This window comes from Dendrobates tinctorius, unplaced genomic scaffold (assembly GCF_039654945.1).
Source record: "Dendrobates tinctorius isolate UK_male_01 unplaced genomic scaffold, ASM3965494v1 ptg000147l, whole genome shotgun sequence".
NCBI classification, from domain to species: Eukaryota; Metazoa; Chordata; class Amphibia; order Anura; family Dendrobatidae; genus Dendrobates; species Dendrobates tinctorius.
Genome location: NW_027361814.1, coordinates 20,564,528 through 20,586,952, shown reverse-complemented (window position 1 = coordinate 20,586,952; position 22,425 = coordinate 20,564,528). Strand labels below are relative to the sequence as shown.

Sequence of the window (22,425 nt, the reverse complement as noted above, 5' to 3'; positions counted from 1 at the left end):
GGGGGGACACAGAGACAGTGGGTGTTAAGCTGCTGCCACTAGGAGGACACTAAGTAAACCAGAAAAACAGTTAGCTCCTCCCCTGCAGTATACACCCTCTCGCTGTCTGAGATTCTCCAGTTCAGTGAAAAAAGCAGTAGGAGCATAAACAGTTCACAATAACCATAACAATATCAATGCCTAAGAATGCTACAGTGAGCCAATAGGCTAAAAAGGGTGGGTGCTGTGTCCCCCAATGATTGGCTCGGAGAAAAGGATTTTACGGTGAGTACACAAAAATCCATATTTCTCCTATGCCTCATTGGGGGACACAGAGACCGTGGGACGTCCTAAAGCAGTCCCTGGGTGGGGAGCATAAATATGCTAATACCCCATGTACCACTGACTGAACACCGCAGTACTGCCGATTGTAGGCAGCGTCTGCCGAGAGCTGCATCCGCAGAAGCCTGAGAATGAATTAGGCAATGTTTGTGAAGGTACGTAAGCTGGACCAAGTCGCAGCCTTGCGGAAAGGCCTGAGAATGAATTTGGTAACTTTTTGTAAAAGTATTCAGACTGGACGAAGTCGCAGCCTTGCAGACCTGTTCTGCCGAGGCCTGGTGCCGAAAGATCGAAGAGGCGCTCACTAACCGGGTAGAGCGCCTTAATCCCCCCTAGGACAGGCGCGTTCCTGACACGGTAGGATACCTGAATCGCCAAGCGAATCAACCTGGCTAGACCCTTCCTATGCCCGTCTGGAAGTATGAACAGGGCTTCTGACTTGTGGAAAGGAGCCATCCGCGAGATGTACTGTCTCAGCGCCCTAACCACATCCAGGGTGTGGAGGGCCTTCTCAATGCGATGGACTGGCGCCGGAACAAAGGGAAGGCAAAACAATTCCCCCGTTGAGATGGCAAGAGGAGAGGACCTTGTCCAGGAAGGACGGGAATGTCCTGAAAACTACCTTTTCCTGATGAAAATTCAGAAACGGAGAACGGCAGGAAAGGGCTGCCAATTCCGAAACTCGTCTGATTGACGTAGTTGCCACTAGAGAGACCACCTTCCAAGAGAGGACGGTCAGTGACACGTCCTGCAGCAGTTCGAAAAGGAACCTCCTGAAAGGCCCCGAGAACCGGGTTAAGGCCCCATGAGTCAAATGGTCTTCTATAAGGAGACTCCACATGGGAAACTCCCTGAATGAACGTCTTGAGCTGAAGCTTGGTGGCAATTTGTGTTGGAAAAGCACTGACAAGGCCGAAATTTTGCCGCTGAGCGAGCTAAGCACAAGGCCTGATATTAATCCGGATTGAAGGAATTCCAATATGGCCAGAATAGAAAATACTGGAGGTGATCGACCATGAACCTTGCACCACAAAAAAAGGAAGGTTGTCTAGGTGCGGTGATAGATGCGCATGGACACAGGCTTCCTGGTACTAATCATGGTGGAAATCACGTCGTGAGGGAAACCAGCCTAAGCTAAAAACCAGGATTCAACGGCCACGCCGTCAAAGGCAGGACCCCGGAATTCTGGTGGTAACTCAGGCCCTGCGAGAGTAGATCCATATGATATGAAAGTCACCAGGAGACGTAAGCGACTAGTTGTATTAGTTCTGCATACCATGCTCGGCGCGGCCAGTCTGGCGCAACTAGGATCACTGGCACTACCTCCGCTCTGATCCTCTTGATGACCCTCGGAAACAAGGGAAGGGGGGGGGGGGGGATGTACAGGAGCCGGAATTATGGCAGAATTAGAGCGTCCACTCCGATGGCGCAAGGATCGCGCGATCGGAAAATGAACCGAGGAACCTTGTTGTTTAGTCTTGAGGTCATGAGATCCACATCCGGAGTCCTCCAACGATGACAAATCTGCTGAAAGAGTTCTGGATGAAGAGACCACCTCCCCGAGGCAATGCCTTGGTGACCAAGAAAATCTATCTTCTAATTTTCCAAGCCCGGGATGTGGCTTGGTGAGATGGGCGAATAGTTGGTTTCGGCCCTATGGAAGATGAAACTCACTTCGTGCATGGCCATCCTGAGATGGTGGAAACTCCTTAGAGCTAATCTGTTTGTTCTTATCTCCCAAAGTTCATGGAGAGACGTGACTCTCGGGTTGACCAATGACCTTGTGCAATGAGGTGATGAGGGACCGCACCCCAACTGAGGAGACTTGCGTCGGAGGTTATTACCAACCATTTTACTGTGGGTAAAGACCTTTCTTGATTCAGGGAGGACCTCGGTGTCTACCCCCTGAGGGCTTGGCTGTCCCGCAGTGACGGAGGAATCCGACGGTCCAGGGAGAAGGGGTTCTCGGCCCAAGCTAACAGAAATGCATGTTGTAAGGGACGGAGGTAGAACTTTCCAAATGGAACTGCTTCCATCGCTGCCACCATCCTTCCGAGCACTCTCATGCTGAAACGAATGGAGAGAGAACCTGGTCGAGAAAGAGGCTGCTTGTTGTAAGGCTTGGGTCTCTCCCTGAGGGAGAGTGGGGAATCCGCGGGAAGTGTGAGCCGGTCCTGGGAGAGACTTTTCGCAGTCTATCTTCTGCCCTAGTCGGGAAAGAGTATTTACTGTTATCCACAGATTCCTTGCAGACTGGAAGGGACGGACCCTTGATGAGCAGGTCGTCCAGGTACGGTAACAGTACCACTCCCCGAGGGTGAAGAATAATAATAAATAATAATAATCTTTATTTTTATATAGCGCTAACATATTCCGCAGCGCTTTACAGTTTGCACACATTATCATCACTGTCCCCAATGGGGCTCACAATCTAAATTCCCTATCAGTATGTCTTTGGAATGTGGGAGGAAACCGGAGTACCCGGAGGAAACCCACGCAAACACGGGGAGAACATACAAACTCCTTGCAAATGTTGTCCTTGGTGGGATTTGATCCCAGGACTCCAGCGCTGCAAGGCTGCAGTGCCATCCACTGAGCCACCGTGCTTGAAAGCCGCCATGACCTTGGTAAAGACCCTGGGAGCGGTGGCGAGTCTGAAGGGCAAGGCCACGAACTGGAAGTGTTCCTCGTGAGTTGCAAAACGCAGGAACTACTGGAGGGACGGGCAGATTGGAATGCGAAGGCAAGCGTTCTTGACGTCGATGGATGCTAGGAACTGTCCCTTTTCCATGGAAGCGACAACTGATCGGAGAGTTTCCATTTGGAATCGCCGTACTGTGACAAGGTGATTAACAATTGAGATACAGAGATGGGTCACATGGACCCGTCCTCTTTTAGAACCACAAAAGAAGGACTGAATAAAATCTTCTGAATCCTTCATGAAGGGGGACCGGAATGATGACTCCGTCCCTTAGAAGAGCCTGAACAGCCCGAAGGAAGGCTCTTGTCTTTCTCTTGGAGGAAGAGGAAAGGAAAACTCAAGTTGGAGGGGTTGAAGAAATTGTATATTATATCCGAAGAATACCAGCTTCCTGGCCCATTTATCGTCATTAGGTAGATCTATGAGATCTGGCTCCCATAGATCCAGAAGCCCTAGGCTTCCAAGAATGGTTAGATCTGTATGAGATCTGGGAGCCTCTGTCTCCGCACGGGGACAGACCTGATCCGAAAGAGAAGATAGAGGAGGACCAACTGGAATTGTTGCGAGAAAATCAAAACATGTCGGCTGTTGGAGCGAAGACGGCCGAACAGCCCTTTGTTGAGGAAGGAATTTACTTGTTTTCTCCCCCGGTAGTATCAGAAATGAGCTGGTCCAGTCTCTCTCCAAAAAGATGACCCGCTTGAAAGGGGGAGAAAAGTCAACAAACTTTTAGGTGTGGCTTCCGCCCACCAGCCGCGGAGCCCTGGATATCGCATTAGCGGCAGTATGAGCCGCGCAATTGGCGGCCTGAAAAGAAGCGTCTACTACAAAGTTCGCTGCGTGAATCATCTGGCTGGCGACAGAGGTTGTCTCCGGAGGAAGATTGGTGCCCTGGAAGGCAGTAATCAGGACTTCTGCCCAAGCGGCCATGCCTTAGTGACCTAAACTGCGGCGAAGGATGGAACAAATGCCGCTTCTGAAGCTTCCAAAAAATTGAACGGGAAAGGTAGTCAATTTGATGATCGGAGGGGTTTCTGACTGAGGAACCCTCAGAAACAGATAGGAGCGTTGTGGAAGCAAGACGCGGTACAGGAGGGTCCACCGGAGGGATCTGTAATCGATCCTTCATTAGGTCTGGATCAAAAGGGTATTTAGCCAGAGTAAACTTTTGCCCAGTGAACCACTTATGGTTGATCCCTATGATACTGGACGGCTGGTAAATAACCAGCGCACGCGCTTATTCCTTAAATAAGGAGTGCTAGAGCGGGAATATTTTCCTCATTCAACCTCAGAATCCTGTTGACTGTGATTCTATAAGAGAATCAAGTGACTTGATCAGTTGGGGCATTTTGAGGGGCTGACGTGACAGATACAAAATCAGAGTTATGCTCGCTGTGAACCTCAGGAGAGGGCGAGCGAGAGACAGGAGTCGCTGATGCTGAGGCGCGAACGCGACTAGGGGACGCGCCATGAGCCCGCTTAGGCAGAGACAGTCCTCCCGGAGGGGGAATATAGCCTTGGTCAGAGGCTGCACCGACCGTGACAGGGGCGCAGCCCACTCGGGGGTACCAGACGCAGGAGGCCCGTCAGCAGCAGCTGCGAGGGGCGTTGGAGCGCAGGTCGGGGCGCGGTTCGGGCGCAGGCCGGGTGGCGGTCCGTGTATAACGGATTAGCTTGAGCACTGGAGAGTCATGCTCGCTGTGGTAAGGCCGACTTGCAGGTAGTACACACGGTAGAAAAGCGCAGTGTGCTTCTTAGCGGCCCGTTTAGCCTCATGTGAGTGAGGCATAGCGCTCCAGAAAGGGTTAACGGCAGAGTCTGACTGCAGCTGCAGGTAATGTGCCGAGAAGGAGTTAAGCTTTGATCGGAGGGCAGATGCAGCTTACCCACGGTCCTGTGTTATGTCCCCCGGGAGGAAAACGGTGGCCCTGTGGGGTCACCCGGAATTCGGCTGCTCCTGAAAGGGTTAACTGAAGCAGAGGTAACAGACATGGCCCCCGAGATTAGAATCGCGCGTCTCGTTTGGAATGAGAGGCGCCAGGAGGAGGCGGCGGAGACGATAGCGCGGGCGGCGCTATTCAAATTGCGGCCTAGTAGGCTGGAAAAGCCGGGGACTAAGTTTTTGGCCTACCCGCGGTAGGCGCCGGGGGGCGGCGCTATCGAGGGCAGCACTATTTAAATTACGGCCTAGCAGGCCGAAAAAGCCGGGGGCTAAATTTCTGGCCTCCCCGCTGTAAGCGCCGGGCGGGGGGGGCTGCGACCAGGTACCAGTGTACCGCCGCTGACGCTAAGTCAGCGCTTCTCCCGGGGACAAGGACCCGACCCCATACCTCTACTCCTGTGCTCAGTCAGGTCGTCGCTGTCCAGGGTCTTTCAGTCTCATCTTCCAGGCGATGTAGCAGAGCTGGAGGAGGTTTTACAGGGGGGTATTGCTCAATCGATCCACCCTCTGGGTAGGGGGACGGAGAGCTCTAGGGCTGATTCAGGGCATCCGAAAAAGCGCTGTTCAGGTCTGCTCCATGCACTCCTGTGCTACGTCCTGTTGCCCTTGCCCTCGTATCCGTGGATTACCGACCATAAGGGAACCATCGTCAGAGGAATTATTATTATTTATTGTTCTAGCGCCACTTATTCCATGGCGCTTTACATGTAAGGAGGGGTATACATAATAGAAACAAGTACAATAATGTTAAACAATACAAGTCATAACTGGTACAGGAGGAGAGAGGACCCTGCCCGCGAAGGCTCACAAGGAATCAGCCCCATTCGTCGCAGGAAAGTGTACTTGAAGGGTTACTCCACGTGCTTGCCTGTTGTTGGTTCGGGGCAGAGCGGGCCGTAGAAAGGAACCGTCGCCCCCTTCACTCCGTTAATTAAAAAATAAAAATTTACAGGAAATTCAAAAATAAAATAAAAACGTGCTCGATTCTTAGACCTTATCCTTGATCTGCCATGCTTACTCCCAGAAGGCCAGGGGTTGAAGGAAAGGCAAAGGACCGACCGCCACGAACCGTCCTGGGACCTGATTGAAGTGTTGGGGGTAAGGTCCTGCCTCGCAGACCAGAGAGGGTATGATGTGGATGGCACCACACTGTTCTCTCGGTTGCTTATTTTTTGGAAAACAGGGTGAGTAGTTACACCATGTTAACCTGAAGAGAAGAACCCTAAAAACAAAGTGAAAAGATTCATAACACGCTTATTTAAAACTCCCGTCAACACATCCCACTCCAATTAATATTCAGAGGGGTACCATGCAGGGCTGTCCTCTATCTCCGGCTCTTTTTGCACTTGCAATGGAACCCATTGCGGAAGCAATAAGGAGAGATCAGAATATCCTGGGTCCTGAGAATATGGGAGACCAATATAAAGTCAGCCTCTTTGCGGATGATCTCCTGCTAACATTAATAAGTCCCCACACTACACTCCCTCACTTGCTTTCCCTCCACGAATTTGAGAAGAATTTTTTCTTGGTGGAAGCTGAAAGGTATTCATATACTTAAACATTTGTGTTCCCCATTTAATATCTTACTTGACAGACAGGAATTTGTTCAAAAATTTGAACCTCCAGTTAGGGAGGTAATGCGATTGAACCAGATCTTCCACTTTGAAAAGCAGAACCTCCCGAGCGGTACTACTCTCAGGGCAACGAGGTTTGAAAATAAATGTCTAAATGACCCTTTGGGCAGGGGAACGATCTCATTGATCTACTATGCTATAAATTCTCCACAAGATGATAAAAAATTGAAGTGTATGCTACAATGGGAGGAGGATCTGGGGTTTGAACAGTCAATTGATGAATGGCATCGTAGCTGTGAAACCCTATTGAAAGGTAGTCACCAGACTTCCATTGTGGAGACCTCCTTAAAACTATTGCACAGTCTATTATGTACTGGAAAAAAGTCATAGCATTTTTCCTAATGTCTCGGGAGAGTGTTTTAGGGGCTGTGGAGTATCTGGTGACATGAAACATATTTGGTGGTCATGTACGGTGGTTTCTGGGCTTTGGGAGAAGCTGAAGCGTCTGATAGCACAGATGTATGATGGACCGGTTGTTCTGGAACCTTCTACCCTTTAACTGGGAACCAGGCCTTCCCGGCTTCCATAAAGCTTTCAGAAGCTAGTAAACTACTTATGTATGGCCACTAAAATCCACATTGCGGCAAAGTGGAAGTTGCCCTCACTGTCAATATCTATGGTGAAAGAGAAGATGAACGACATTATGTTATATGAAAGGATAGAAGCAACTAGAACCGACACGTGGGATTCTTTCAGAGCTTGGCATCCCTGTATGGAGCTTCACACAGATACTCGACTGGATCAGACACTAAGTCTCTCTCCGTAGCCAATTGAGACCTGGTCATATATGATCCTACAATAGTGGGTTGCTATAAACGCCCTGGATTGGTAATTGATGATAACATTATAGATTATAGGATATTGTGTAATTAAATCCTATGTGCCTTTCCCTACCCCTGTCTATGTCCTGTCTTCCCTTATATTATTTGAAGTTTATTGAATGTATGTTAAATTGTTAGTTTACACTCCCTTGCATGGGAGTTCATAACTTGGACTTGGTTTAATAAGTTTCTAAATAAAAATGTATTGAAACTAAAAGATTCATAACACACTACAGGGTGACCTAAGAAGAAGAAAGACAAATCTGGAATCAGATCCCGGTCTGCCTCGTACTGACACCAAGCTAAAACTGACCAGCTTTGTGCCTGTCCATGGGTGTATACTGCAGAGGAGGAGAGAATTCTTTTTTTTGCCTAGTGACAGCAGCATACACCCCCATGGTTTCCTGTGTCCCCCAATGAAGCGATAAAGAAACCATAATTAATACACGTAGTAGAGGGGCTATAATTAGAACCGACCTATTATTTAAGTCAGGATTTTGTGTTATGTGTATTTTTTTTTCTTCTTAAAAGCATAATCTAGAATTCTTGCAACTTCCCAACAGGTCACTGAAGCCATTTTAGTCTCATACTTATTGTCCTTTACAGAAGACTTTTCAGCAGTCTCATTATCGTCACAGACAGGATTACAATGCCAGGTAACACCTCTATACACAGCTGATAACACAGAATCCACCTTTCTGGTGTTATTCCCTTCCTTCACAGGGTCAGCGTCTATTGCTGCTAAAAGACTTCTGTAAAAGACAAGTAGTATGAGACTAAAATGGCTTCAGTGACCGGCTTCAGTGTCTTATGGTCCGGTGCGTCTTATAGAGCGAAAAATACGGTATTTTCGCTTGACACATTCCCTTTAATCAAAGTGGAAGCACCCCAAAACGGTACCAGATGGCACTCTTGTCCCCTCCACGTCGAAATACCCTGGCACCCACAAGGTTAATATTGCTTCTAGCGACAGTCTCACCTCCTGCAGTAACGTCAGCTGCGTTGCGATCTGCTGAACGCTACATTCCTGTATAGAGCTCGTTACGCACTCCTCTCCCTTCATATAGTATGAGGACAGGTCTTCTACAAGTCCAGGGTAACACGGCCGGGGCAGAACCGCCGAGATGGTGTACGTCTTCTCCCTGGGGTGAGGTATGTGGAGGCCGTTGCCTTTAGAGAGTCTCCAGCTGAAGCTCTGTAAAACATGGCGGAGCTACGATCAACTTCTGGGCACTCGCACGACGAACAGAATGGTAGCGTACACAGAGCAGTTCATGGCTGGACGTCCCCATCATCGCAATTACTACATCTGGGCCACCATTTTCAACCTCAGGTTTGATCACACATATATATATATATATATATATATATATATATATATATATATATATATACATATATATACATATATATACATACACACACACACACATATATACATATATATACACACAGGCCGTTTATTTATTTTTTTTATGAAAATTTACCCATTGAGGCATATCGGCGGTTGTTAAGGGGTTAAAACAGAGTTTTAGTTTTGCATCTATGGTTCCATTAATGTCAGGCCCATCATAAAAAAAATAAAAATTGGTAAATGGTCTAATATTAAAAAGTTTCCCTGAATGTGCCCGAGGGTCTTCGAGTGTAGGGCCGGTGGGGTCCCGGAGAGACGCTATACTGAGGAGACAAACAAATAACAGACACTGGGGCCGACATGGGGCAGGGAAAACACCGACCTTCCGCGAAACATTATCCTCGGAGAACTTGGTGCACAGGGAGTGCAGAGATTTGGTGTCGTCCTTTTTCTCGGAACCCAAAGTAGGAGAAGAGATGGTGCACTTCTTACAGGAGAGGTCCTGCAGCAGCGACAGCAGGTAGTCACCGCGCTCGTCCCTCGGAAGAACCTGGGATAAAGGAAACAGGAAGGTCCAATATTATAAGGTTACATGGACTGAGCTCAGAGACACAAGGATGGGGATTACAGGGGTTTTTTGGTTTTAGAGAACCTCTTTCCCCCGGCTGTAATCTGTGCTTTACTCCCAGTCTCCGGGTCCAGAGCGGAGTCTCCACCAGTGTTACCAATATCTGTTACTATCCTTGCATCAACCGATTAGTGATCTCAGCAGCTCGTGGTGTCAACTCGCCACAAGCACATCAGTTTGTGACTGCAGCCTTAAAGGGGTTGTCTACTACTAGGACATCGCCTTCTCATTCTGAAAAAACACTTAAAACTTGCTTCCCGGCCCGTTCCGGCGCTGTTCCAGCGGAGTCGGCACTCATGTAAGGTGTTCGTGTCACGAGATCCGTGTGCCGAGTCACCGCCGCTTCTCTCTCCCCCTTCGGACGTAACGTGTGAACATAAGCCTAAGAGTTTCTATTTTGACGGGGGAAAACATACAGAATGAGAAGGTGTTGTCCTAGTAGTGGACGACCCCTGTAAAGGGAATGTGTCGTGATAAAAAGACCTACTGCTTTATTCTGATCATTTCTTTTTAATTACTTTTCATATTACTGTGCAAATGTGTGTATAATATACCATTGTTGGGCACATCAACATGAGTAGCAATAACCTGACCTAGACCCTACTGAATTGTATAGGAGTATTATCTACTCATGCTCCGATTAGGGCAAATGTCATTGTGAAAGGAATGGGATAAGGTGAGCTGTGACATGTATTGTGAATGGTGGAGTCTGTTATTCACTGTATATAAAAGGTGCTATCTGTCATTTTACAGGAGGAGAAGGTGAGCTGTGACATCTTCTATTGTGAATGGGGTGGATCTTGTGTTATCAACTGTTTATAGAGGTGTTATCAGTCATTGTACAGGAGGCAGAGGAAGTGAGCTGTGACATGTTGTGAATGGTGGATCATGGGTTATCCATTGTATATAGAGATGTTATTAGTCATTGTACAGGAGGAGGTGAGCTGAGACATCACCGATTGTGAATGGCGGATCCTACAGTATGTAATCTACTAAAAACAAAAAACAAATATCCTAAAATAAAAAAGTAAAAAATAAATTGCAAAAATTGCATGAAGGTAGTAATAATAACAAGGCTATTTAGTAAACATTATTTTGATCAAAAGAATGTACAAGCCATCCCGCCTTGATGTGCATTATATGCATTTACATTTTTCATACACATTAATTTACTTTTTCAGCTCAGATCTAGTTTCTCAGTATGTAATCTACTGTATATAGAGGTTATCAGTCATTGTACAGGAGGCAGAGGAAGTGAGCTGTGACATGTTGTGAATGGTGGATCTTGGGTTATCCACTGTATATAGAGGTGTTATCAGTCATTGCACAGGAGAAGGTGAGCTGTGACAAGTTGTGAATGGTGGATCTTGGGTTATCCAATGTATGTAGAGGTGTTATCAGTCATTGCACAGGAGGAGGTGAGCTGTGACATGTTGTGAATGGTGGATCTTGGGTTATCCAATGTATGTAGAGGTTTTATCAGTCATTGCACAGGATGAGGTGAGCTGTGACATGTTGTGAATGGTGGACGTTGGGTTATCCACTGTATATAGAGGTGTTATAAGTCATTGCACAGGAGGAGGTGAGCTGTGACATGTTGTCAATGGTGGATCTTGGGTTATCCAATGTATGTAGAGGTGTTATCAGTCATTGCACAGGATGAGGTGAGCTGTGACATGTTGTCAATGGTGGATCTTGGGTTATCCAATGTATGTAGAGGTGTTATCAGTCATTGCACAGGATGAGGTGAGCTGTGACATGTTGTGAATGGTGGACGTTGGGTTATCCACTGTATATAGAGGTGTTATAAGTCATTGCACAGGAGGAGGTGAGCTGTGACATGTTGTCAATGGTGGATCTTGGGTTATCCAATGTATGTAGAGGTGTTATCAGTCATTGCACAGGATGAGGTGAGCTGTGACAAGTTGTGAATGGTGGATCTTGGGTTATCCAATGTATGTAGAGGTGTTATCAGTCATTGCACAGGAGGAGGTGAGCTGTGACATGTTGTGAATGGTGGATCTTGGGTTATCCAATGTATGTAGAGGTGTTATCAGTCATTGCACAGGATGAGGTGAGCTGTGACATGTTGTGAATGGTGGACGTTGGGTTATCCACTGTATATAGAGGTGTTATAAGTCATTGCACAGGAGGAGGTGAGCTGTGACATGTTGTCAATGGTGGATCTTGGGTTATCCAATGTATGTAGAGGTGTTATCAGTCATTGCACAGGATGAGGTGAGCTGTGACAAGTTGTGAATGGTGGATCTTGGGTTATCCAATGTATGTAGAGGTGTTATCAGTCATTGCACAGGAGGAGGTGAGCTGTGACATGTTGTGAATGGTGGATCTTGGGTTATCCAATGTATGTAGAGGTTTTATCAGTCATTGCACAGGATGAGGTGAGCTGTGACATGTTGTGAATGGTGGACGTTGGGTTATCCACTGTATATAGAGGTGTTATAAGTCATTGCACAGGAGGAGGTGAGCTGTGACATGTTGTCAATGGTGGATCTTGGGTTATCCAATGTATGTAGAGGTGTTATCAGTCATTGCACAGGAGGAGGTGAGCTGTGACATGTTGTCAATGGTGGATCTTGGGTTATCCAATGTATGTAGAGGTGTTATCAGTCATTGCACAGGATGAGGTGAGCTGTGACATGTTGTCAATGGTGGATCTTGGGTTATCCAATGTATGTAGAGGTGTTATCAGTCATTGCACAGGAGGAGGTGAGCTGTGACATGTCAATGGTGGATCTTGGGTTATCCAATGTATGTAGAGGTGTTATCAGTCATTGCACAGGATGAGGTGAGCTGTGACATGTTGTGAATGGTGGACGTTGGGTTATCCACTGTATGTAGAGGTGTTATCAGTCATTGCACAGGAGGAGGTGAGCTGTGACATGTTGTCAATGGTGGATCGTGGGTTATCCAATGTATGTAGAGGTGTTATCATTCATTGCATAGGATGAGATGAGCTGTGACATGTTGTGAATGGTGGATCTTGGGTTATCCACTGTATATAGAGGTGTTATCAGTCATTGTACAGGAGAGGGAGGAGGTGAGCTGTGATTTCTCCTATTGTGAATGGTGGATTCTGTGTTATCTACTGTATCTTGCGGTTTTTGTAATCCTGTGCTGGTAATGAGACTGCTGAAAAGTCAGGACAGGAATCTAGAGTGACAGGAGTCTAGAATTAGGCCTAGTGGCCAATGGAAAACTGAAATATTTACATAGTGTTGTAGATAACTGAATAAAGAAAAAAAACACTAAATTAGAATTCTATTTAATATAAAATCCTGAGTTAACCACCAGGTCATTTTCTGACACCGTGCTCCCTTTAAAACGGCTTTTGATCAGTTCCAATCCATTTTTGCACTTGCTCAGCGGAGTCACCTGGGAATTACTTAAGTCTTCGATCTTGTCTAGAAGATCTGGATTCATGGAGAAGTCGACGTGCCAGCATTCTTCTATCCAGGCTTGTAGGAGCACAAGGGACCGATGATAGATTTTGGCGTCTAAACAAGAGGGGTCCGAATCTTCTCTACAATCACACACAACAATATTAGGAAAATAATGACCGTCATCATATACATTATATCTATCTATACCAAGTACTGGGAAGAGCAATAGGAAAGATTAGTCAGCGGTCCCCACCCTCCTTGTAAGACGGAGAAGCCGCATTCCCCATGTGGGAAGCCTGTAATGTAGTAACATTGCCTGTCTGGCCGGATACCAGCAATGTGGGATTAATTATCTGCACCGCACACACACATTACAAGCCGTAACCGACATGTTAAAATAAGAGTCCTCTATTATTTCCAAAAATAATAAAAGTCCAAAATTCAGTGTAATGTATCCCATCACCCCCTCCGTACAGCGGCCGGGGGTCCGATGATAGCGCAGTGCCAGCAGTTCTATAAACAGCGGGCGCCCTCTAGTGGTGGCTGCAGGCTGTACCTAACATTGGGAGCTAATACACACAGGTTGGAAAAGTTGCCGACTTTACCAGTGCAATTGTGCAGGTAAAATACCATGTTGGTTTAACCTCATTCTGGCCAGTAATTTTTATTTATTTATTTTTTTGCAATTTTTGGTTATTTTTCCCATTCTTCCAAGAGTCATAACTTTTTTTTTTTAATCATAGATTAATATATAGAAAGATAAAAACCTTGGTAATGTGCTAGTAAGTCTGTCCACAAGGAACTGCAGCAGATCCACCTGACAACAGAAGTACCGGAAGGTGTAGAAGAACTGCTGCACGTAGCCGTCCACGACAGCGTTTCTGGGGGAGAAATGAAAAAATAAAAAAATAAAAAAAAAGACAAAAAGAAAACAAGTCACTACGGGCACAAAAAGCAACAAGGTGGCACAAACTAGTATATGACAAGGGTTATACACAACACTACATTACTAGTAAATTATTGTATTCACCGTAAAATAACATATTTACTAGTGATGAGAGAACGTGCCCGGATAAAGTGTTATCGGAGCATGCTCAGGTGCTAACAGAGTGACTTTGGCGTGCTCGAATAACATGCTATGATTGCCTAACGAACAGCCACAGGACCTGCAGCCGCGGAAGAATCAGGGGGCGAAACACGCGTCGGGGCGAGGATGCACTTTCAGCTTACCCTTTTGGATCACTGGCCACCTATTTTCAGGTATATGTTCTTGGTATTTTCTTGCATTCAGACGGGGGTTATGTTTCTTACTTCTTGTGTTTTATGGGACTGTATGCTTTCTTTTGATAAATATCAGTATTGATATTATTAGCAGCATCTGTCAGTCTAATATAACCTCCCTATCTTTGTACTTAGTTGTTTATTTAAGATATATAACCTAGTTAATATGCCTTTACTAGTGCTGTGCACATAGTGAGTTCTTTATACATTGATTACCATGTGTTAGCTAGACTTATCCATCTTCATTTAGGGTGTTAAGTTTGCGCCCCCTTCTGGTGTTTTTTTTGTAAATATTTTTCGTGCCAAAAAATTTTAAGTATATTTAAATAAGATACGAATTAAAAAAAATTAATTTAACATGAACCTTTGTGGATCTCTTCGTTGGGTCTGATGTTTACTTGCATCAGAGCCCATTTTTGTACTCATGTTCACTTCATCACTGCAGCAGCGGGGACTGGAACGTGTTTTTCGAGCACGACGAAGTCATTCGGTCAGCACCCGAGCATGCTCAGATAATACCTCATCTGAGCACGTTCGCTCATCACTAATCTTTACTTAAAATTCTTCATTGTGTCGTTCCTCTGTAATACAATACATTGACATCAGGGTACAACTATCACCCCTGGGATGTGTTCCTACAAAGTCAAAAAAAGTAAAATAAAAAAAAAAAACTATAGGACCCCCAATGTAAGGTTTTTCTTTCCATTATCCCGATACAAAGAAGAACTCATAATGGATTGTGTGACCATCGGCCATGATGCAGCAAAGCAGAACATTCCCGCCGCCGTGCTTTACATGCTCTTCCGGTACTGTGGCTATCTATAACTCTGTGCCCGGTCTGTACAGAGCACTTGGGGCGGCAATTCGCCAGCCGGAGGAAAAATTGCTTGAAGTTTCAAAAAACTTTTTAAGCAATACAAAGTTGCTCAATCATGTCGCGAAACTTGGCGTGTTTTCATCAGCCCTGCCTTGTGGTCTATAAAGCGGGCAGAGCGCAGGCAGGACGGGGTACGGCCAAGCGCACCCCTCCAAAAATGCATCATAATTTACAACAGAAATCCACACCAGCCCCCGACCGGAGCAGTGTTTCTGGAGGAGCCACCCGGCATTTCTAAGAGGCGCATCTTATACCGGTGCTATGATCCTTAGGACTGGCGTGTAATACACAGTTTTTTATGAATTGAGACCTTAGTTGCAGAAATTCTGATTTTTTTTGTTTTGCTCCGATGGTTATGGGTAATCGTTGGTTTCTTATTGGCATCTCCTCTATGCAGATTTTAAGCTCCAAACATCAGAGTAAGGCTGTGTTCACATGTTTTTTGTTGCTTTTTTTAATGCAAATTTTACGTTACGTTTTACAGTACCATGGAAATCCCATGCACACACATTGTTTTTTTTCTCTCCTGGCTGAATTGGAAAACTGCTGCATTTTTGAAAGTTTAAGAATGTCACTTCCTTCAGCGTTTCTCCACCCATAGAAGGCAACAAGCAACAATGTGGCGGCCTCCATATCCATCATCTAGGACTGATCTCCATAACTGCTACAACAACATTCTCTCCATTCATATTATCCTGCAGCGCGCGCCGGGGTTGGGGTGGGAGGGTACCTGGAGTAGAGGTGCACCAGCAGTCCCAGGGGGGTCCCAGCCTGGAGGTTCTTTGATGTGTGGTCTCGCTTGTGAGCTTTTTCATTATACATGAGAAGAAAGGCATCGATTTCAGAAGAGCTCAGAGATGGAAGACTGGCCAGGTTCGCCACCGTGGAAAGGTCCCGCGACTCCAGCCCCCATTGCTCAGCATAAGAAACCTCCAAGTGGAGAGAATATAATAATTAATGAAGGAATAAGAAGATCAATATAACAGAGGACAAAAGAAAAGTCCCACAATTAAAAATGTCCACAAAACACTTAATCTTCGCACAATTCTAGGCGTTGTAAGGGGTCGGAAAAAGCTTGTTTTTTTTTTTACTGTGCCCTTCATAGATTTATGTAAAGCAGTGCATTTGTCATTTTGTTTCTATCTTACATTTTATCTGTTAAATGGCCACAGTGTGAACATGCTCTGACGCATTTTCCCCCCTTCAAGTCTCAGGTTCATCAAGGGATCAATGATGGGTTCATGTTGAGGTGCGACGTTCTGCCAAATGTCTCATCCTGGAGCGCTGGGTGCGCAACCAAGATAAGTCGCCTGGTGAGCAGGTGACCGATATGACAATCGCCTTACCTGGAGTAATTTTTTGGCCAGTTCAAGAAATTGCACCTTTGATTTCATTTCTTCCAAATGACCTTTAAGCTTGGGCAACAAGTCTTTCACGTCAGATCCTACAGAACATACAATATTTAGAAGTACAATCTGCATTTCAGTAAGCGGCAAAGTCGTTTGCCTTTCTAAGGTCTACCCGACAATTTCCATTTATGAAGATGGGAATGACCCTTGAAGTGATGACCACGTGTCGCTCACATAGCACTGGCTTCATGGTCACAGAAGAGAAGGAGACATCCTCCATGTCTGGGAACGGAGTGTCTGGAATAACCCTTTAATAGCCATTACCTGACAATCTTTTGCACGTTAGGTCTGGGCCTACCTCCAGCAGTCCTGTAGATAAGGACTGGAGCGGTGGCAAGCATGTGGGGGTTCTCAGTGGCCGGATTCCTCCAGTGATAGTATGCCAAGATGGAAATATCAACAGGCAGCAGGAATCAGAGTCTGGCCAAGTTTCCACAGTTTAAAGGACTATAGGAATAGAGGAGACTTGTCCGGCGCCAACCCTGGACACCTTCTCCCACACATGGGACAGATCTGTCAATCACCTACAGCTGGACTAGTTTCATTTATTTCTATGGTCCCTGTCCCGGACCTTTAAGCTATGCATACCGGTCCATACTCCAATTCATGCTGCCCTCTGCTTGGACATCATGTCTCAGTTAACAGGTTCCCTTTAGGTTCTGATCACAGGAGGAGCCCCTGGTATATGGGGGATCACAAAGCCACAAAGTAGAGGGGACACTGGCGCTAAAACCCTGAACCATCAAGGACATGGCCACTATCTAAAAGCAAAGCATGGTGGCACACTGAGAAGAGGCTGGCACCTGGAAGGTGGCTTATCTTAAAGTGCCATATAGGCTGTAAGATTCCTACTAGAGAAGATGGTACATCGCGATCACATGCGGTGAAGAGGACGTCATCGCTCAGTCCAGTGACCGGCGGAAAACTGGAGCGCCAGGGGGATTTAACAGGAAACTACTTGGTCTCTTATGATTTTATCCCACGTTCCCCCTTGGCCAAAACTTAACCTGATCCTGGAATATTTTTAAGTGCTATACTTTCCCTAATAACAATCCGCTATCTATTGAGTTTTCTACCCCGATCTCGGCACTGCCCACCTCTTGTACATGGGCCCATCTCCCGACGGGACGCTGCCATTTACCTTTACTCCGCTTCCCCTTCAGCATTAGATTCTGGTAAAGCTTCACGGTTTTCCGGTAATTTTTGGTCTCGATCATCAGCTGCTGCTCCAGTTCCTGCAAAAGGAGAGAAAGAAAATCTCATCTTCAGTTTCGCATTTATTTATACATCAGCTTTTTTTATTTGACCCTAAATGCCAGTCCCCCGGTGGGCAGAATATTACCGTGTATGACGAGATCATGGAAACTAGATCTGAACCTGAAGGCAATTAAAACTTTACATCTGCGAGTTAAGGCCCCCGGGGGCCACAAGTGGCTCCTGCTACTGAAGTGCTAAATTAGGGAAAAGTGAGAAGTGTTAAAAAGGGTATTTTTAGTGGGTTGTAAATGCCGGCTGACAAGTCATCTGTGCCTGAGAAAAACGCCATTATAACACGATAACAATCTGCCTTCGGCACTCACCGGCCGAAAAGAACGTCTTCTATCCTATCGCAACCACAAACTCGCCTGACCTTAACCCCTGAACGACCAGGGGTATTTTTGGTTTTGCTTTTTCATTTTTCCCTCCACTTCTTCCCAGAGCCATAACTTTTTGGCCATGTGAGGGCTTGTTTTTTGCAGGATGAGTTGCACTTTTGAACGACACCATTGGTTTTATCATATCGTGTACTACAAACTGGGAAAAGAATTCCAAGTGCGGTGAAATTGCAAAAAAAAAAGTCCAATCCCACACTTGTTTTTTGTTTGGCTTTTTTACTAGGTTCACTAAATGCTAAAATTGCGCCATCTTCCGAGACCTGTAGCGTCTCCATTTTTCGTGACCTGGGTTGGATGTGGGCTTATTTTTTTCACACTGAGCTGACGTTTTTAATGATACCACTTTTGCGCAGATATGATCTTTTGATCGCCAGTTATTGCGTCTTAATGCAATGTCACAGAGACAAAAAAAAAAAAACCGTAATTCTGGCGTTTTGATTTTTTTTCTCGCTACGCCGTTTAGCGATCGGGTTAATCCTTTTTTTTTACTGAATGGGCAATTCTGAAGTCGGTGATCGATACCTAATCTATGTGTGATTTTTTTTTTTTTTTTAATTGTTTTATTTTGAATGGGGCAAAAGGGGGGTGATTTGAACTTTTAGTTTTTTTTTTTTTTCATATTTTTTTTTAAACTTTTGGCATGCTTCAATATCCTCCATAGGAGACTAGAAGCTTCCATAGGTCGGCTCTGCTACATACAGGCGATGAGCAGATCACCTATATGTAGAAGAATTACAGCATTGCTATGAGCACTGACCACCGGTTGCGCTCATAGCAATCTGGCATCAACAACCAAAGAGGTCTCCAGGAGACCTCTGGTTGTTATGCCAACGCATTGCTGACCCCCGCAACGCACAACGCACAAGGAGAAGCTGTACGGGAGAGTGATGCGAAAGAAGCCGTTTCTGCAAGCACGCCACAAACAGAGTCGCCTGAGGTCTGCAAAAGCACATTTGGACAAGCCAGTTACATTTTGGAAGAAGGTCCTGTGGACTGATGAAACAAAGATTGAGTTGTTTGGTCATACAAAAAGGCGTTCTGCATGCGCTGTATTGTTGACCGATGCACAGTGACACCATCTGCAGCAAGATGATACTGCAGGTCTTTGGAGGTGGTCTGTGGATTGTCCTTGACTGTTCTCACCATTCTTCTTCTCTGCCTTTCTGATCTTTTTCTTGGCCTGCCACTTCTGGGCTTAACAAGAACTGTACCTGTGTTCTTCCATTTCCTTACTATGTTCCTCACAGTGGAAACTGACAGATTAAATCTCTGAGACAACTTTTTGTATCCTTCCCCTGAAAAGCTATGTTGAATAATCTTTGTTTTCAGATCATTTGAGAGTTGTTTTGAGGAGCCCATGATGCCACTCTTCATAGGAGAATCAAATAGGAGAACTACTTGCAAGTGGCCACCTTAAATACCTTTTCTCATGATTTGATACACCTGGCTATGAAGTTCAAAGCTCAATGAGGTTACAAAACCAATTTTGTGCTTCAGGAAGTCAGTAAAAAGTAGTTAGGAGTGTTCAAATCAAGAAAATGATAAGGGTGCCCATACTTTTGCACCAGTCAAATTTTGTTTAAATGCAGATTGCACATTTTCTGTTAGTACAATAAGCCTCATTTGAATCCAGAAATATAACTGAGTCCATCAGTTATTAGACATATGAAACTGAAATAGCTGTTGCAAAAACCAAAATTGTTATAAAGAAAAAAGGTTAACATTAATAGGGGTGCCCAAACTTTTACATATGACTGTACATGGACATAGAAATGAATAACAGGAGTCAAGTATTGGGCTCCATAATAAATATGTACAGTACAGACCAAAAGTTTGGACACACCTTCTCATTCAAAGAGTTTTCTTTATTGTCATGACTATAAAATTGTAGATTCACTCTGAAGGCATCAAAACTATGAATTAACACATGTGGAATTATACAATTAACAAAAAAGTGTGAAACAACTGAAAATACTATATGTCTTATATTCTAGGTTCTTCAAAGTAGCCTCCTTTTGCTTTGATTACTGCTTTGCTCACTCTGGGCATACTCTTGATGAGCTTCAAGAGGTAGTCACCGGAAATGGTCTTCCAACAGTCTTGAAGGAGTTCCCAGAGATGCTTAGCACTTGTTGACCCTTTTGCCTTCACTCTGCGGTCCAGCTCACCCCAAACCATCTCGATTGGGTTCAGGTCTGGTAACTGTGGAGGCCAGGTCATCTGGCGTAGCACCCCATCACTCTCCTTCTTGGTCAAATAGCCCTTACACAGCCTGGAGGTGTGTTTGAGTGTTTGAGGTCATTGTCCTGTTGAAAAATAAATGATGGTCCAACTAAACGCAAACCGGATGGAATAGCATGCCGCTGCAAGATGCTGTGGTAGCCATGCTGGTTCAGTATGCCTTCAATTTTGAATAAATCCCCAGTGTCAGCAGCAAAGCAGCCCCACACCATCACACCTCCTCCTCCATGCTTCACGGTGGGAACCAGGCATGTAGAGTCCATCCGTTCACCTTTTCTGCGTCGCATAAAGACACGGTGGTTGGAACCAAAGATCAGACCAAAGCACAGTTTCCCACTGGTCTAATGTCCATTCCTTGTGTTCTTTAGCCCAAACAAGTCTTTTCTGCTTGTTTCCTGTCCTTAGCAGTGGTTTCCTAGCAGCTATTTTACCATGAAGGCCTGCTGCACAAAGTCTACTCTTAACAGTTGTTGTAGAGATGTGTCTGCTGCTAGAACTCTGTGTGGCATTGACCTGGTCTCTAATCTGAGCTGCTGTTTCCCGCGATTTTTGAGGCTGGTGACTCGGATGAACTTATCCTCCGCAGCAGAGGTGACTCTTGGTCTTCCTTTCCTGGGGCGGTCCTCATGTGAGCCAGTTTCTTTGTAGTGCTTGATGGTTTTTCAGTTGTTTCACACTTTTTTGTTAATGATATAATTCCACATGTGTCAATTCATAGTTTTGATGCCTTCAGAGTGAATCTACAATATTCATAGTCATAAAAATAAGGAAAACTCTTTGAATGAGAAGGTGTGTCCAAAGTTTGGTCTGTACTGTAGTATATATATATATATATATATATATATATATATATATATATATATACACATACATACATACACACACACATACATACTGTGCTGTAGTGACCACTGTGTCCGCTAGGGGGCGCTGTGTGGATGTCCTAGGAGAGGATGAATGGCAGAAAACTGGATGACCATTGTGTATCTCAAGATGGGTGTCCTTGAGATGGAGACTTATGTGTGTGTTGATCAGCAGTGATAATGCTGAGGTGTTGTTTCAACGTGTCCGGGAGAAGTCTCCAGGTAGCTGGTGAGTCGGGCAGGACTAGTTACCTACAAATCCACCCAGGGGTGTGGTTAAGAGCGATAGTGTAAAGAGTGTGAGAATGGTTCAAGGACCTATGATGAGGTCATAGCCATGTGACCCGGTTGGCGTGGCTACGGACCATATAAGGTGGCCAGGGTAGGTCACATGGGTGAATGCAGGGACCCGGTTGGTCCGTTTGGAAGGTCTCGCTGGGAGATGTGTCTGCCTCCATGAAGTGCCTGTGTGTAATGGCTGCACGTGTCTGAGAATTCCCAGAGGAGCGAATCGACGTCTGCAGCATGGAGAAGCAGCCATGAGGTAAAACCCTGACGGGGTTAGAACTGTGAGGCTAGAAAGCCTGCGGAATATGGACATTGCATAACCTGTGCAAGTACAGGTTAATCAGAGTGGAGCTCTGTCATTGACGCTATGCCGTTTGATATGAACTTTATGTTGCTGGTCATGGTTTATGATGCGTAAATAAACCGCTTGGACCATGATTGTTTTATGGAAAACCTGTGCCGGATGTGATTTATTGGCTGTCAAGCGAGTATCCCCTACCCGAATGACAGCGATACCTTACAATACACACACGTTGTAATATTATATATATAAACACACACACACAATGTGTGTGTATTGTGAGGTAGCGCTGTCATTCGGGTAGGGGATACTCGCTTGGCAGATTATATATATATATATATATATATATATATATATATATATATATACACACAGTTGTGGCCAAAAGTATTGACACCCCTGCAATTCTGTCAGATAATACTCAGTTTCTTCCTGAAAATGATTACAAACACAAATTCTTTGGTATTATTATCTTCATTTAATTTGTCTTAAATGGAAAAACACAAAAGAGAATGAAACAAAAAGCAAAACATTGATCATTTCACACAAAACTCCAAAAATGGGCCAGACAAAAGTATTGGCACCCTCAGCCTAATACTTGGTTGCACAACCTTTAGCCAAAATAACTGCGACCAACCGCTTCCGGTAACCATCAATGAGTTTCTTACAATGCTCTGCTGGAATTTTAGACCATTCTTCTTTGGC

At 45.3% G+C, this 22,425-nt stretch overlaps 1 protein-coding gene across 3 annotated transcripts in view; it reads right to left on the bottom strand.

Moving 5' to 3' along the window:
* The window catches only part of KNDC1 (kinase non-catalytic C-lobe domain containing 1), a 138,584-nt gene that overhangs the window by 46,055 nt on the left and 70,104 nt on the right, over positions 1 to 22,425 (bottom strand). For all 3 annotated transcript variants that reach the window (XR_012220437.1, XM_073546519.1, XM_073546518.1), the window contains exons 18-24: positions 17,514 to 17,607; positions 16,310 to 16,407; positions 15,694 to 15,893; positions 13,573 to 13,686; positions 12,798 to 12,945; positions 9,156 to 9,323; positions 8,399 to 8,614 (exon numbers count right to left, since the gene is read on the bottom strand). Coding sequence is in view for 2 of the 3 variants with exons in the window: in XM_073546519.1 (XP_073402620.1) it covers positions 8,399 to 8,614; positions 9,156 to 9,323; positions 12,798 to 12,945; positions 13,573 to 13,686; positions 15,694 to 15,893; positions 16,310 to 16,407; positions 17,514 to 17,607 (1,038 nt within the window). In the remaining variant the exon portion in view is untranslated. The remainder of the gene's footprint in view (positions 1 to 8,398; positions 8,615 to 9,155; positions 9,324 to 12,797; positions 12,946 to 13,572; positions 13,687 to 15,693; positions 15,894 to 16,309; positions 16,408 to 17,513; positions 17,608 to 22,425) is intronic.